Here is a 15,493-nt window from a genome sequence, read left to right on the forward strand (position 1 = left end):
AAATTAGGAGAAATTCTGTACTTTTTTTTACATGGATTCAAATGGTTGCCGAAAGATTAGCTAAAGATTTTTGTGTCCATGATGACAGGCCATTGTGCTGTTTGTGCCAATTTTTTTTACCACATTTATTGCATACATAAAACCTATTCTTCCAACTCATCTAAATATGCATTCATATTGTGATTACCAGGTTCCTGACAATTTCAATTAAATTTCACAACATAAATCAGGATATCCGGATTTGTCAGATTAGGTCATATTTCTGTCTTCAATCATCCATTTTTTCTTGTCCTAAGCCAGCTCTAGCAATAAACGTGTCAGAAGTTTCCATTTAGAAGTCTTTATGAGTCAGATCTGGTCTATAAAAATATGATACACAACTGATCTGTCTTCAAAAGGCAGGTATGGCAAAAGGGATCAGAAGTATTACTGGTATATGTGTAAAATGTGATTAGGTAGGAATGTGTGTGGTAGGAATGAAACTCATACAGTCTCCAAAGAAGTGATTGTGCTACCACCACAATCACGTCCCAAAAAGTCCCTTTTTTTGCTAATACTTTAATAGTTTGAAGTATTTTTCTTGATTCATTTCTTCACACTTACCTCTGGACTCTTAATAAATATCCTACAGTGTTTGATTTATTGCAGGAGACCTCTGTGCTTAGTTGGGTCTGTTATTTGAGAAAAACATTCAGCACTTCTTTGGGAATTTTTTAGATATTTGCAATTACGACACTGGATTTTATCTTGTGGCAGTGTCCCCTTGATTAAATTGAACATCATAACCCTATTCGAACATACCTTTCTTTGTATTCCAACATCTTCTAAACCTAATAAAGTATAAATTAAATATATATTTAGAAATCAATGGTTTGGCCAACCCACACAAGCATCACTATATCTCTCATTGGGAAAGAGATCTTCGGGTTGAAAAGTCAGAAGAGGACTGGCATAGAATATGGTCCTATATTTCTAAATGTTCAAATAATGTTCTCTCCTTGGAATCAGCTTTTAGGTTCCTGACTAGATGGTGTTTGACACCCATACGATTGGTACATACACACTACACACTCAGGATATTGTTTTAGAGGATGTCAAATTCCGGAAGATTGCCTTTATATATGGTCCACTTTTAACCACATTTTGGATGAAAATATTCAAACTATTTTAAACTTTGCCTAAAATCTGCCTTACTAGAGAGCCATAATTTGCATTACTACATCTTAAACCTAGCAGTCATGACTAATATCAGTATAAATTTTGTCATTTTTACTGTTGGCTGCAAAACAAAGTATAGCGCATGCCTGGCAAAAACCATTTGTAAGTTTTAGAGAGGTCAAGGTCAATGAGTACATTCCTATTTAATAAATGAAAAAATGACAAGTATTTTGGTGGATACATACCCAATTTGTTTGCGTGGATTCAGTATTCATTACAAATGTTGGGACACATTAATATGAGATTCAATAAAAATACTGATTGTAAGTTTAATATGTTATATTTTATTTGTTTGTGTAATATATATATATATATATATATATATATATATATAATAAATTTGACTGAAAACAGAGGTGATGTTGGAGCTTATTGACACATCAACTAGAGTTTCGGAGTGCCTATGACACAATAAATCTGAGGATTTATTCATGTCATTCATGCACAGAAGTCTAGGACCACAAGAAGTTCCAGAAAAGTTCATTCTGAGTTTGTGTGCTTTAAAAAATCAAATGAACTAAAAGTTTCTAAATATTTTGGTTTATTCTTTAGGTAATGCTTGTTCACTAAATGAAGTTTTAAAAGCCTTTAAATTTGTATTTAGCATATGCAGATTTAAAACAAAAAAAAAGAAAAAAAAACTAATTTCCAACAGAAATTAAAAACATAACAAGTGATTGCAATACTACGCATTCAAACATTTATTCTTCCTGAAACTTTGATATGTTAAAAAAGGGTAAGCAATGTTGTCTACATCCGTCATTTTCAATGCTGTGCATTTAGTGTAATAAAACTCAGCTAATGTAACTGATGTACTATCTAGTGGAGCATTGAACAGCCCTTCATTTTGAAATATATGGTATGCATAATGTATGACTGAATTTAATTGTTAATGCTGCAATTAATGGAGTGTGTCTGAAAAAACAAATAGTATGCCCCTTGCTACAGGCAAAACAATTGCTTAGTTGGATTCTTTTTTTAAACTAGTTATTATGAAAATAAAGTTGTCTTAAATAAACATAACTTTGGAAAAATATTTTATTGTATTAACTGTTATAGGCAAGAGATGGATAACATGCCATACAATGTACTAATGCAGACTGCATGTTGACAAGATACATGTGTATATATATATATATATATATATATATATATATACACACACAAAACAAACAATCATCCTGTGAAAACAGCCATTGCAATCAATATCAAAATTGTCAAATTGAAGACTTTCTTCCAACAAAACCAAGTGAGTTGTGCAGAAGTTAAAAAGGCAAAGAAGTTCGAGCTACTACATGGCATCTATCAATACCATTACATTAACTGCAGCTGCCTCCATAATCTGACAGACAAAGCTCCAACAATTTGGAGGTAGTGTGGGAGCTTATCACTAAATCCTACACCCACAAATTCAGTGTGCTTTGCAGCTCCCTTTCAATCATTCGGAGTAAATCCTCTGATGTAACCATCTGCTAAGGGATAAGACACAGATCTGATGATTCATTCAATTCTGTAAATCATGAGCTTCTCCCAGAGCTGTGGGGGATGTGGCCAACAGTGGGCACCTGTGCAGAACTGACTAAGAATTCCTCTGCAAAAGTGACTTAGGCCCCTGTGGCCTAAGGAGTGTCCGGGCCCTCATGCAGTGGCACACTTTGCACCTTCCTATGTCTACCCCTGTCTTTTTTTTCACACTATAAGCCAATCAAGAAAACTTATATAAAATTGCTATGCATTGCCTTTAAGGAACCTTTCCTAAATGACTTATTTATCCCATGTTTTATGCTATATCTAGATAACTCTCTAACAGGCACATTAAACTAATAGCCTGAAAGGTGTACTTTATTGAATGTATTTGAATGAGCATTGAATGTATGTTTAAATTAGTACAGAAATAAATTTACAAGATTACATGGTGTAATGACAACTCTTACAAAATGTTACTATACATATATAGGTGTTTACATGGTAACACAATAAGTGAAACTTTTAAAACCAATTGATTTTTAGAGTAACACAAGCATATGCTGATTAAAAAAAAAAATTTAGAGAAACTCCATTACAAACTCCATTACATAGATACACAGATTTGTCCGTTTACCATTTCCCTATGTTTTTAAAGAAAGCCTATGTTTACTTTAAACATTGAATGTTGTAGGGGAATAAAAATGTAACTGGTTGTACAAGTGAACCTTACCCTTACCAGTACTTCTGTACAAATACCAGTATTAGATACTCTAAACCCATTGCTGGATAAAATATAAATGATATTGCATAGCACATTATGGACCAAAGCCCCTTCTGTTTCTGCACTCAGCACGAATGATGCAGATGGGTAGGATGAAGACTGATTTTATTCACTTGGCTTTTATCCTAGTGTTGATATTTACACACACTTTCATGTTGAGCTAATGTCCCACACCCACAGTGAAAGCAATTATGCACAATATTTTACTCTCAGCAAAAATATCACTTAATGAGTAATGAAATGCCATAAAGGCAATGCAAATGTTTTTGATCTTTACTAGCTATGCAGTTAACATTATTAGTGAGAATGAATGTTATCTCTGTCTCAATCTAGTATGCTCAAATTACAATTTAAAAAAATATTAATGTCATGGTAATAGAGAAAATGTAAGTATAAATAGAGATGGTGAAACCTTCTAAGTGGAGTGTTGGAACACAAAGCATTCAAGAGAGTTTTACTATTGCCCATTTTACAGTTACTTTTTTACATGCATGACAACAAAAAAGTGGTTCCATTTTGGCTATGTAGACACCATATTACAAAAGTCCTACACTGTAAGTCTTTCTACTATTAGGAGGAACATTATAATGAGCAACATAGCCTATCTAGTTTCTTTTATTAAAAGTATGTAAGAGTCTGAACACTGGAATGAAGGGTTATCTCTCTCTCTGGACCAGCAACATGTGCAAAGGCCCAGAATGGAAACATCCCTTTCAAAGGCTTCACCATTGTTCCAAAATTATTGTTAAAACTCTTTAGGTTATGGCAAATAGATATCATGCCATTACCACCATTTATACTCATCATATATAAAGTGCTGAGTGCAGATGTTTACATGTTTAGTTAGCAGCTTTTGTACAAGGCAAACACTTAAACTTCAGCTAAAACAAACTCAAATGTCATTCCTATTAAAGAGGTAATTTCAGATATAAAAATGTGCTACATTCTTTTTTTGTAATATAAATATGTAAATATGTATGCTTATTATATGTATGTATAATGTATATGTATTATACATTCTCCTTTTCAACCAACATGTATAGTTTTGGACTCTGTTTAACATGTATTCTATTCTTTTCCTACCTCCTTTGTGCTAAAAAAAAAAAAAAACTGTTTTACACTGGTGTGCCCTTCTATTTAAAGCAGAGCTTTAGTCTGAATTTCTAGCATTCCTAGTTTATAAATATTTTTAAAAAACAGACTTTTCATGTCTCTTCTGCCACTAAAGTATGGTATTTAATTTTTGGTAAAAAAATATATGTTTAATACTGATAGAGCAGTATACATTCTGTAAGTTTACTCTGTACAAGTAGTATCTGGATAATGCAGTTCTTTCATACATACGTGAAAGTTGCATCATCACGGGTTGCCTGCCCATAAAGGACTAAGGTGCTGTCAGTGGGCTTTTATAAAAATAGAAACAATGTAATTTTTTATAAAAAAATAGCACAATGGCTTAGGAGTGACAAGAGAGAGTGTGGAGGTGTGGAGATATATTGGGGGGGGGGACCCAAGCATTAAGGTGCGTACACACTTCCAATTTTTATCGTTCCAATCGAACGACGAACGATCGATTGGGCAAAAAATCGTTCGTAAAAAAGTAACCAACGACGCGGACGAACGAGGAAACTCGTTGGAAACGAACGACCGGACCGGCGGATCGGATTGGACGACGATTGTTGAACATCGTTCGTGTGTACGGTCGTTCGTTGATCGTCCATGGGCTGAGCATGCGTAATGAACGAACGTTCGTTCACTTTCCTGTCGTGCACATAGTTCCTCTATCTTTCAAACGATCGTATCTATTGTGTGTACAATATCTACGAACGATCGTGTCGTTATCTCTATGTGCAGGATCGGTGCTATACGATCGTTCATATATATCGTGCAGGATCGTTCGTCGCTCGTTTTCCAACGATAATAATTGGAAGTGTGTACGTAGCTTTAGATTTGCCTGTATTCTGTGCAGATAAGATAAGCCAAAGCGCATTTGGAGACCTTTGTCATGTATTCACTTTTCTTGGTGAAACAAAGAATACATAGCAAAAAATTACCCAAATATGCAACATAAAAAGGAATGAATTTAAAAATAAAAGTATGAACATAACACCAATCTTGTCATATATGTAAAATAACAAGAATCCCCTACATAAGGTGTTTCATTGTTTATCCAACGTTCACCTGATCTACATAGGGTTTTTTTTTTTTATTGCTTATCAGTTATACAGAACTTGGCCTGTGCGTGTGTATGTCACTTAGGGGTTAATTGAATAAACCTCTATGATTTAACCAGTTTGCATACTGAAGCATATCATTTAATTGATTAATGCCTCCTAAATTAGCAGTTCACTGAAAATTTTTCAAAATCTGTTGGCCAACGTGCAAATTAATTAAACAGAAACAGATGTCTTGTTAAAAGTAATAGATGAATCATTTCACATCCTATATTTTGAGCAACATATAATGCAAACACTAACCACACTTGCGTTAACACATGTAAATTAAAGACATTTTTGTACACCTAATTACTATTTTATTAACAGATGATTAGATTTCTAACTATATAAACACAGTAACAAAAATGGACAAAAAGGCTGAAGATATATTAAAAAGTAACGGTATGTGATACCTCCTTCAAACACTTATCATAACTTTTATGATGCATGAAGTCTATGTCTTGGAGGCTAAGGGGGATAAATGAAGAGAATGCTTGTTCTGGCACCCAGCTTACTTTCTGATAATCTAGCTCATCCTTCTTGGCTGACACCAGACCAAGAATAACATTAAAGAGTAATAAACCCTTTCCAGCAAACCTCTTATTCCATGGTTCACTGCCCCCAGGTCTAATCTATCAATCCATTTACAGCACATAAAAGGTAAGAAAGTCATTACTGGTCTGCTATGTGCCTTTGCAGGTGGTATATGGCACAAACTGAATCTATCACTAAACCTTGTGTCACATTGCATGCTTAGTATAGAAATAGCAGATAGCCAATCGCCCAGATGATAAAGCCACATGGTGCATAGCTCATAAAGTATACATACATATTATAAGTATACATAAGCACAAACCGAACAAGTATGATCAAATTTCCTTTTTTTCCCCTGCAGTTCAAAGTTTTCTTTTTACTCATTTACCTTTCTCTACAAATATTTTACTTATATATTTTATCTATTCAATAACTATTAATTAAATATCTAAAATTATGGATGACATAGGTATCTAGTAGCTAGACAGTATAAATCAGCACTGCACAATATGTTGGCACTATATAAATAATGTTTATTAATAATAATAAATGATAATACAATGTTCACAAATATTAGTAAATACTGTTTTATAATAATAATAATATTAATATTAAATAATGCAATCTTTGACTAGTCCAATCATCCAGCCATCATGTGCAAGAAAAAATATATATTTTATTTGCACATAATAGGGAATTCAAGCTGAACACAGCTTCTCGTAATTCTCTAAGCTCTGTGAAAGTTCATCTTGCAAAGTAACTCGACTGTTTTAGATGCTGTAACAAACTTTTTCCAAAACTTTAAAAGCATTAAAAAGTGAACCACCTCTCCGGTGCTTACTCTTATTAAACTTTGCATAATCAAGCATCAACCAATATTTCTCTGCATTATATAGAGAAGCACAGAGACCAAGTGGTGATGTCACTGGTTCTAAATTAAGATATGTAATGAAAAAGGAAATGGTAGAGGAGAGAAACCAGAGAAGGCATAATCTAAGAAGAATAAACTTCAACTTTACACTAAATCAAAGTGCAGGGACTACAATTCTGGCTAATCCTCAATTGCTAGTGGGTTGAGCTAGAGCTTTTATAATGGGTGGAGGAAGAAACCCTGAAGTGCTGTATACCATGGATCCCTGGTTTCTGTGGGAGTACAAAAACTAGTTGGGAATCAACAGGTATACATGCAGGCATCAGAAAGTTTCAGCAGGGATTTGACACATCTGTATTTCGTAAACTCATACTAGCATTATTTATTACCCAAAAGCATGAGACATGTTATCTATAAAGCAAAACTGCAGCAACATATAAAGTAAAAGAACTTATAAAAGAACTGTTTTTCCAAACAACAAAAGGTGGATCTCCTCTACTACTAATGATTCATGGAAGGTAACGGTGGTTTCTGGATTATACCTTGAGTTGCAGCCTCCATGTGTTACAGTGTCCTATAGTGAAACAGAACTCCCTCACCCAGTAGTAATGTGAAGGAGATTACAGAAAATTGATATATATATATATATATATATATATATATATATATATATATATAGACACACACACACACACACATAAATAGTGTGTTGATGATTGCAAAAATGTAACAAATGGAAAAAAAGGCCATTCTTGCAAAAGTAGCATTTATTGTAACAAATTTAAAACACAATCCTTTTTAGGATAACTCTTCAACTCTTCAAGGTTCAGACTTGTTGAATAACACACCCGATGTTTTTTTTTTTTTAACATCCCCTAACCTTCCCCCCTACTTTCCATCCAAAAGACACAAAATCCCTCCATTTCAAGAATATATATATATATATATATATATATATATATATATATATATATTGATTAGTGAACAAAAACACTTTTAAGATTTCTTAAAAGAAGAAAACAAGGAATAGTACACATGTACAAGGTAGAACAAATATACAGAATAGCCATTGTCCATTCATCTTATAACTAACCAAAAAAAAGTCTATTCATTTAGAACTTCTCAGGACTGTCGGTCTACTAGGTGACTACAAAACAATGAGTTGAAATAATAGTCAGACAATCTTTCTGTATGTTGTTTCACTTCTATTCTTTCATGTGACTTTTGTCCTTATTGCTGTAGGCCATCATTCTGTAAAAGTAAAACCCTTGCCATAGCAGGAGGTAGTTTTAAGTACGTCACCTGCAAGGTCAAGACTCAGATGACATTTCCCTTCCATCAAAATCCAATGAAAACTGACACAATTCTGTCATCTACCGTACAATACCTTCTCTTGGGTAATTTACTGCTTCGTGGTTTTCACATTGAAAATGAAAACACCTTTTGTACTGGCAAATATCATTTTAGGAAGAATGATTCATTTTAATTAGAGGCCATTAAACGGTTTACAACAGCTGTGAAAAACCGCCCCCCTTAGATGAAGTAACGGAAGCCATGCTGTCGGGGGTAATCAGCCTGCAGCTGTGAGCCCAATGAAAAGACTTTTTTTTTTCATTAACATAACAGATTTTTTTATTTGCTTGTATTTTTTAACTTATTTCATCTTGATGACTTTTGTCTGACTGGTTGGCATAACACAGTTATGTATTTATGAATTCCACTCAGTATTTTCAGTTTAGAGGATACATGATGTACTGTAAATTGCTACTGAAAACTGGCTCTTTTTCTGCATGGTTCTTTGCAAGGTTTTCAGGTCAAAGAAGGAAATGGCAATGTGCATATTTAATCAGTTTCATTTGAGCAAAGCAATTTACTGTACAAAAATACATTTAAAGAACATCGCTTCTTAAGCATTTATGGAGGAATTCAACATATGGTGAAAGCAATAAACGTAAAGCTTTGCTACATTGTAGAGTGTACAATAGTGGGCACTATGTGACGCAGGCTAGGTTTCTTCCATTTTTTGGTGATTAGGATAAGGGGGATGTAACCATGGGGTATGTTTTAGCAGCCCATATATGGGAAAACAAATCCCCTATATGGATTATGACTAGCATTCCTAATGAGCTAGGACCAAATGGTCCCAACTCACTTCTGCTTTTAGGCAGAGACAACTAGAGGTGTGTGTTGAATCTTTTCCAGACCTCCTGCATTGATCACCCTTGCCCGGTGGTGATAATCAAAGCAATGATAGTGGTTGATATTGAGCTTGAAGCCAAGGGAGCCAGTAGGGGTCAGCTGTGGCATAATAATTTGTGTAATCCCTAATTTGTCATTGTGTTGTGGAAGGCAGTCTGACAGCAGGTTATTTCAGACAGTACTTGGAGCCTGTGCCAGAAGGGGGGGGGGGGGGTCTAGGAAGGTGAGGATGCTCATGCTACACTGCACATACATACAGAGCTGTGGTAGTTAAGGTGATTTTCAGTGGAATTTGGCTTGGTATTTGGTATTTGGTATGCAGTGCCAGCTGTGTAAGTATTTACTTTTAAAATGTAATTTCCAAGTTGTAAATTGTATTTGTATATGGCAGCCAAGTGGGCACTTCTGCATTAAGGATGGGGGCACCCTCACTCACTGACCAATAAATTATTTTGCATATGGGAATGTGGAATGCAAAAAGGCCCTATGAAGGTCTTTTAACATGTGCAAAGGCTCCTTTTAAGGTTGTTGGGTAGTTGTTTTTTTGGGGGGTGCTATTGGGGCATTCCAAATTTTGCTACGGGGCCCAGAAATTTCTTACTACACCATGTTTGGGTATCTAATATGTTTTTGACACCTTAACAGTCTCTTTTGTAATGTATATATACAATAACAGACTCAAGTACCTCTTCCAAAGTACTTTGGCCCTGATTTATTAAAGTTCTCTAAGGCTGGAGAGAATACACTTTGATCAGTGAAGCTCGGTGATCCAGCAAACCTGGGATAGATCTGGTCCAGGATTCAAAACATTTGCTAGCAAATAGAAAATAATTTTAGGAAATCCATTCCAGGTTTTTTAGATCACCCAGCTTCACTGAAAAAAGTGTATTTTCTCCAGCCTTGGAGAGCTTTAGTAAATAAGGGCCTTTGTGTCTGGCAGCACTTGAAGTAGTCTCCAGTACATTTCTCATAGTAAGCAAAGTGTTGGGGTTAGGGCAGAAGTGGAATGCATACTTAGAGGCTGGCACAATGATAGTGAAATGGTCATACATAGCTGAAATATGATCATGAATGGGGATGAGTGGCTTATTTCTAGGAAATTGATTATGAGTATGACTTAAAAAAACAAATAAGAGCAGTTATCAAATATAATCAATTAGGTAAATATGAAGTATTTAATATAAGGTTTATATGTTTTTCTATTCAGCCTGCCTAGGAAAGCTACAATCTCCATCCACATTAGTAGCATTATTACTTTTTAGCTGTTTTTTTTTTCAGAACTTGAATGTATCTTTAGAACAGCCTTTATCAGAATGTTCAGTATAAGATTTTAATTACACAAACAAAGCTGCAAAACAAAACTTGTTTGCTGTGATGTATTTTTAGTTGGCCCACGGTGCTCTGTGAAACCTTTGCCATGTATGAAATTACCTGTATTTGAAATTTGTAACAAAACTCAGAAAAAGTGACATAGCATGTTCCTCTGAAATTGCTGTGTCTTTTAATTGTAACCAAGTTGTTCTTTTTCATATCATATCATAAGATGGGCAAGAATTGTACACAGTAGTTTGTTTACACTTGTAATTATATGTGGATTATAAATCATTATAGTAAATCATGGTAGTAAATAACGCTTGCTATATATTGTTAGTACATGGCTACTACAAGCCATTTCAGGTGATGTTTCTAGTGTTCTGAAATGTTATCTGTGGTAGTTTAGCTGAGCCAGTTAAGTACATTATTTAGTTAAAAAAAAGTTGTTAGTTCAGACCTGTTCTAAAGTTTACAAAGTAATTACAGAGCAATCATTAGTCAAGTAGATAAACCATGGAAGCTGACATAAGTGAATTACTAGTGTAGACTGAAACCATTATGATACACTAGGTAGAAATAAATAAAATGTTGCTTTAACAGTGACTGAATTCCCAACAAGTAATATATATAGGAAAATGTATGCCGTAGCTTAACAGCTTTAATTAGCATCTTCTTGAAGTTTAATTAAGCAGCGTGTTACCTTTTATTAAAAAAACAAACTAAGTCCATCTATTTCAGTCTTTGACAGGTAATGGAAAGGTAAAGTACCTAACAAAGTCTTATACCTCTTGCAGTCTAGTGCTGAGATATCTGTGCTTGAGTTCCTTGGTTTACGAACCTTCTTTTGTCAACCCTCCCTGATGTATTCATTTTATATTATGAAAGATGGAACAGGAAGTGATGGAATGTATAAATGTGGATGGGAATACCCAAATTTCTATGTCAACAAAATCCAAATCAGGAATAAATCATAAATATCTCCATGCTCAAGTGTCATATCTATAACTAACATATCACATAAGGTTAGACTGACCTAAAAACTTACTGAGATATAAGTTGACAATTATGATTATTCAAACATGAGAATATCTCAACCTCATTAGTAAAACTTAAAATTAACACAATACCAGACATGAATCCCATTCCAGAATATCATTAATAATAATATTAATAATAAACATACAATTGTATTGTTTATTACTTGAGGTGAAAAATGGATCTACTGACCTTTATCCAGCGCTGATTTGCCTCCTTAAGGCCACTTTCAATTTTTCGTTTTTCTTCAGGAGCTATTGTGGCACTTCCTATAGCTGTTCCTCCAAATTCATTCAGTTGTTTTAACAATTCCTTGCGCGGCTGAAGTTCACCAATTTTAAACTGTAAAATAAAATATTAATGTTAAATAACTTGCTATTTCAAAATAAGGCATAATTCAATGACAGGAGAGACAGCAGGTCTAGCAAGGAAGAAGAGAGGTCTTTACTTATATCACATAACACAGGTGTAGCTTATAGTGGATTTTACACAAGAACCTTTGCTGTTGATTCCAAAAATAAATATTAGGCAATATGTTTGGTAAGAAATAGTGGATTCACCTTTTCCTAGGTTTAAAGTGAATCCCTCGCATTTGTGTATCACAAAAGTTTGACTTCAAAAGTCACAGGTTTACATTCAACAATAAGGAGCAGCCTATAACATAGTTCATAGCCTTTGCATTGAGCCAATAAATTGAAGGAGTGGATACCCTAGCCCTTATTATTTAAAAGTGCATATTTACAGTAGCTATGCCTCTAATGTGTGCTAGAAACTGTTAGAAAGAGCTAAGAAATCTTTGTAGAGAGAGTGTTAGGAGACGCTTATTGGCCTGGCAATCCATTATTAAGATGTACTTTCTCAGCATCCCCAGCAAATACTACTAGGTTATGTGCAGCTGAAACCTATTTTAGGAAATGATTGGTCCCTGGCGCAATCGTGTGGCCATTGGCTGCTGGGATTTTTTAGCCTCTTTATAGCCTGCTGTAGCGATATGATCTCTGGCCAAGTATTTTAGACTTGCCTCTGCTGGAATCTTGGATTTGCATCATCTGTGGGCTCCTGGTCCTCTGTCAGTCTTTTGTCAGGTGCCATCCCTTGCCCACAGAAGTCCTGGGGGCAAACACGTGCTAGGAAGGAGCAACTACCCTTCTGAGGCTAAGCGGGGGTTTGCTATAGGTGAAGAGTGTGGTGTTAGATTGCGGGACTGGTGTCTGGTGAGCACTGGTGCTAATTCAGGGCCTTATTGCAAAATACAGTTTTTTTGGTATTGGTTTACCTCCCCATGGTATTGTCCATTTTTCTTTGCATTTAGTATATATAACGTGCTTTCTATAAAGCCAAAAGCTTGCTTATTAGTAGGGATGAGTGAGCGAGCTTTTAAAACTCGATCTCGGTGCAAATTTGGCCATTCTCGCTTATCGAAATTGTAAGCGAGAATGGCCAGTGTAAATTCACCGATCGAGCTCAAAGTTTTTTTAAAAAAGTGCCCGGGGATCGCAGTGGAACTGCAAATGAACTCTCAATGTAGTTTCTCCATTGAGAGTTCATCAGCAGTTCAGGTACCACGGTCACCGGGCTGATAAGTACAGCCCGGTGACCATGGGAACTTTGCGGTCACAGCTGATTGGAGGAGGCATGCGAGAGCCTCCAATCAGCTGTGACTGCAGGCGAACTCTTAATGGAGTTTCTCCATTGAGAGTTCATCTGCAGTTCAGTTCCCACGGTCACCGGGCTGTACTTATCAGCCCGGTTACTGTGGGAACTGAACTGCAGATAAATTTTCAATTGAGAAACTCCATTGAGAGTTCATCTGCAGTTCCACTGAGATTCCCGGCACTAGAGGGTGATTAACCTCTAGTGCCGGGGATCGCAAACAGGAGAATTTTCGGGGCTGCATAAATGAATGCAGCCCTGAGAATCCACTGTGATCCCAGGCACTAGAGGTTAAAAAACCTCTAGTGCCAGGGATCGTAATGATTTTCTCAAACTTCCGATGGTTTAGCGAAATCGGTTCGCCCACATTTGTAGGAGAGGCAGTCTCGCTCATCCCTATTTATTAGGCCTACAAATGATTAGAATTGAAAAACAAGATTTGCCCCACTGACTTTAATAGAATGCAATGCAAAGTTACTGAACTTTGAGAAGGGTTTGCGAAATTGTGAAACTCAGTCAGATTGGCCTTGATCTTAGTGATCTTATGCTTTCTTACCACAAACTATTTAATAGTCACTAGTGCCCTTTTTTTCTAAGCCACTTCATACCGGAGAATTAGCCTGGATCTTCAGCTTTGTTTTGTGAATGGGCAAGCATAGAAGGGTAAACACATAACACAATCATAGCTGTAATGCAAGGGATGCATATATACAGTGGAAGCTGTAACAACAGGCCCAACTAAAAGCCACATTTTTTGCAGGTTGAAAAAAAACTTGTTACACTTTAAGTAAGGAAATTAAAATTGTGCTCCTCTGTTAAGAGCTTGAAAGGAAACACCTGACTCCTGACAATTAAAGGAGTGTGCCTAAGATGTCTATGTAACATCACTGAGCCATTCAGAATCCATACCGGAGGTACAAGCTAAATTAATGTTAACATGTTTTGCTCTGCAGTAGTAAAGCACAGGTTCACCTTAAGATAAGTAACCGTAGTTTAGTTTGCTGTCAACAAAGTACGAACAATTAAAAAAAATGAAATAAGCTATACCTTGACTTTTTCCAGTAATTCATTTAACTGAAGCTCATTTCCTTGTTCTGCTGGTGTACTAGCAATTTCCTCTGCATCTTCTAACCACACACGGAAATTATTTAATTCTTCCTGAAGTCCGTATAATTTCTTCTTCTCCTCTTCTAGTCTGAAAAAGATGGGCAAACTTGATTTTACCAGATTGTACACAAGTTAAGACTAGAGCAGGACTTTTGATTGTCAGCAAAAAATTACTGCTTAGCTTTTTCAGGTCTAGTAATTATACATCATTGTTTGTTTCCTGTAATAAATGTGTCTTTAGGCTAGCAGCTTTTTTACAACTTCTTTCTCACTTAACAACACATATTAGTAGCTAAAGAGTACTATAAGGTAAGGAAACTGTGGGAGCATTATATGTGCTACATGTGTCCAACTCACAGACATTGTGAACTCACAAGTTACTCTCCCCAAGATCACCTAGTCTTTTGTTGTAGCAGCGCCAACCTCCATAAAAATTATCACTGTCTACCAGATTCATTCCTGCCATCCGTCTTTCTTCAAACCACAGGTAAAATAGCAGAAAGCTTTTAGGACAGACAGAAAGCCAATAGTAAAAGGTCTCCATTCAAAGAGCAAGAAAAGTGCTTTGTTTTAGACCCTGTGCAAAACATGAAGGCTGGAGGGAGCGGATAGTGGAATAGGGGAATCTAGTTTCTGCCCGCTGCATGCCTATCTTACAAAAAAACAGCTTAAGTAGTAAAGCCAATATATATATATATGTATATATATATATATGTATGCACTGCATGATACACTGTGCTGTGTTTTGTATTCCCACTGTCTTATATTGTGTACTGTACTGTGCTGTTCCCCACCACCTTATTCGGCACACAGCATTGTAAATTTTGTATTCTCCATCTCCTTATTCTATACACCATGCCATGTTTCCTATTCCCCGCTATCTTTTTCTTTACAACAAAGTAGCAGTTCCTCATTCCCCATCTTCTTATTCTGTATACTATACTTTGCCCCTGATTCATCAAGCAAAATCGGATTATCGGTCGCGCATTCGTATTAGCGATCCGGAATCGCGCGCGATCGCGCTATTCAACAACCGGAAAAGCTCGCGCACGGAGCCGCGCTTATCCGACAGCTTTTTACTGGCGATCATGCATTAAA

At 35.7% G+C, this 15,493-nt stretch overlaps 1 protein-coding gene across 7 annotated transcripts in view; it reads right to left on the reverse strand.

The window, feature by feature from the left end:
- DMD (dystrophin) overlaps window positions 1–15,493 on the reverse strand; it is a 721,719-nt gene that overhangs the window by 458,154 nt on the left and 248,072 nt on the right. For all 7 annotated transcript variants that reach the window (XM_072414251.1, XM_072414268.1, XM_072414235.1 and 4 more), the window contains 2 exons: window positions 14,336–14,483; window positions 11,828–11,977 (listed from right to left, as the gene is read on the reverse strand). In XM_072414251.1, the coding sequence (XP_072270352.1) occupies window positions 11,828–11,977; window positions 14,336–14,483 (298 nt within the window). The remainder of the gene's footprint in view (window positions 1–11,827; window positions 11,978–14,335; window positions 14,484–15,493) is intronic.

Source organism: Pyxicephalus adspersus, chromosome 1 (assembly GCF_032062135.1).
Source record: "Pyxicephalus adspersus chromosome 1, UCB_Pads_2.0, whole genome shotgun sequence".
Taxonomy (NCBI): Eukaryota; Metazoa; Chordata; class Amphibia; order Anura; family Pyxicephalidae; genus Pyxicephalus; species Pyxicephalus adspersus.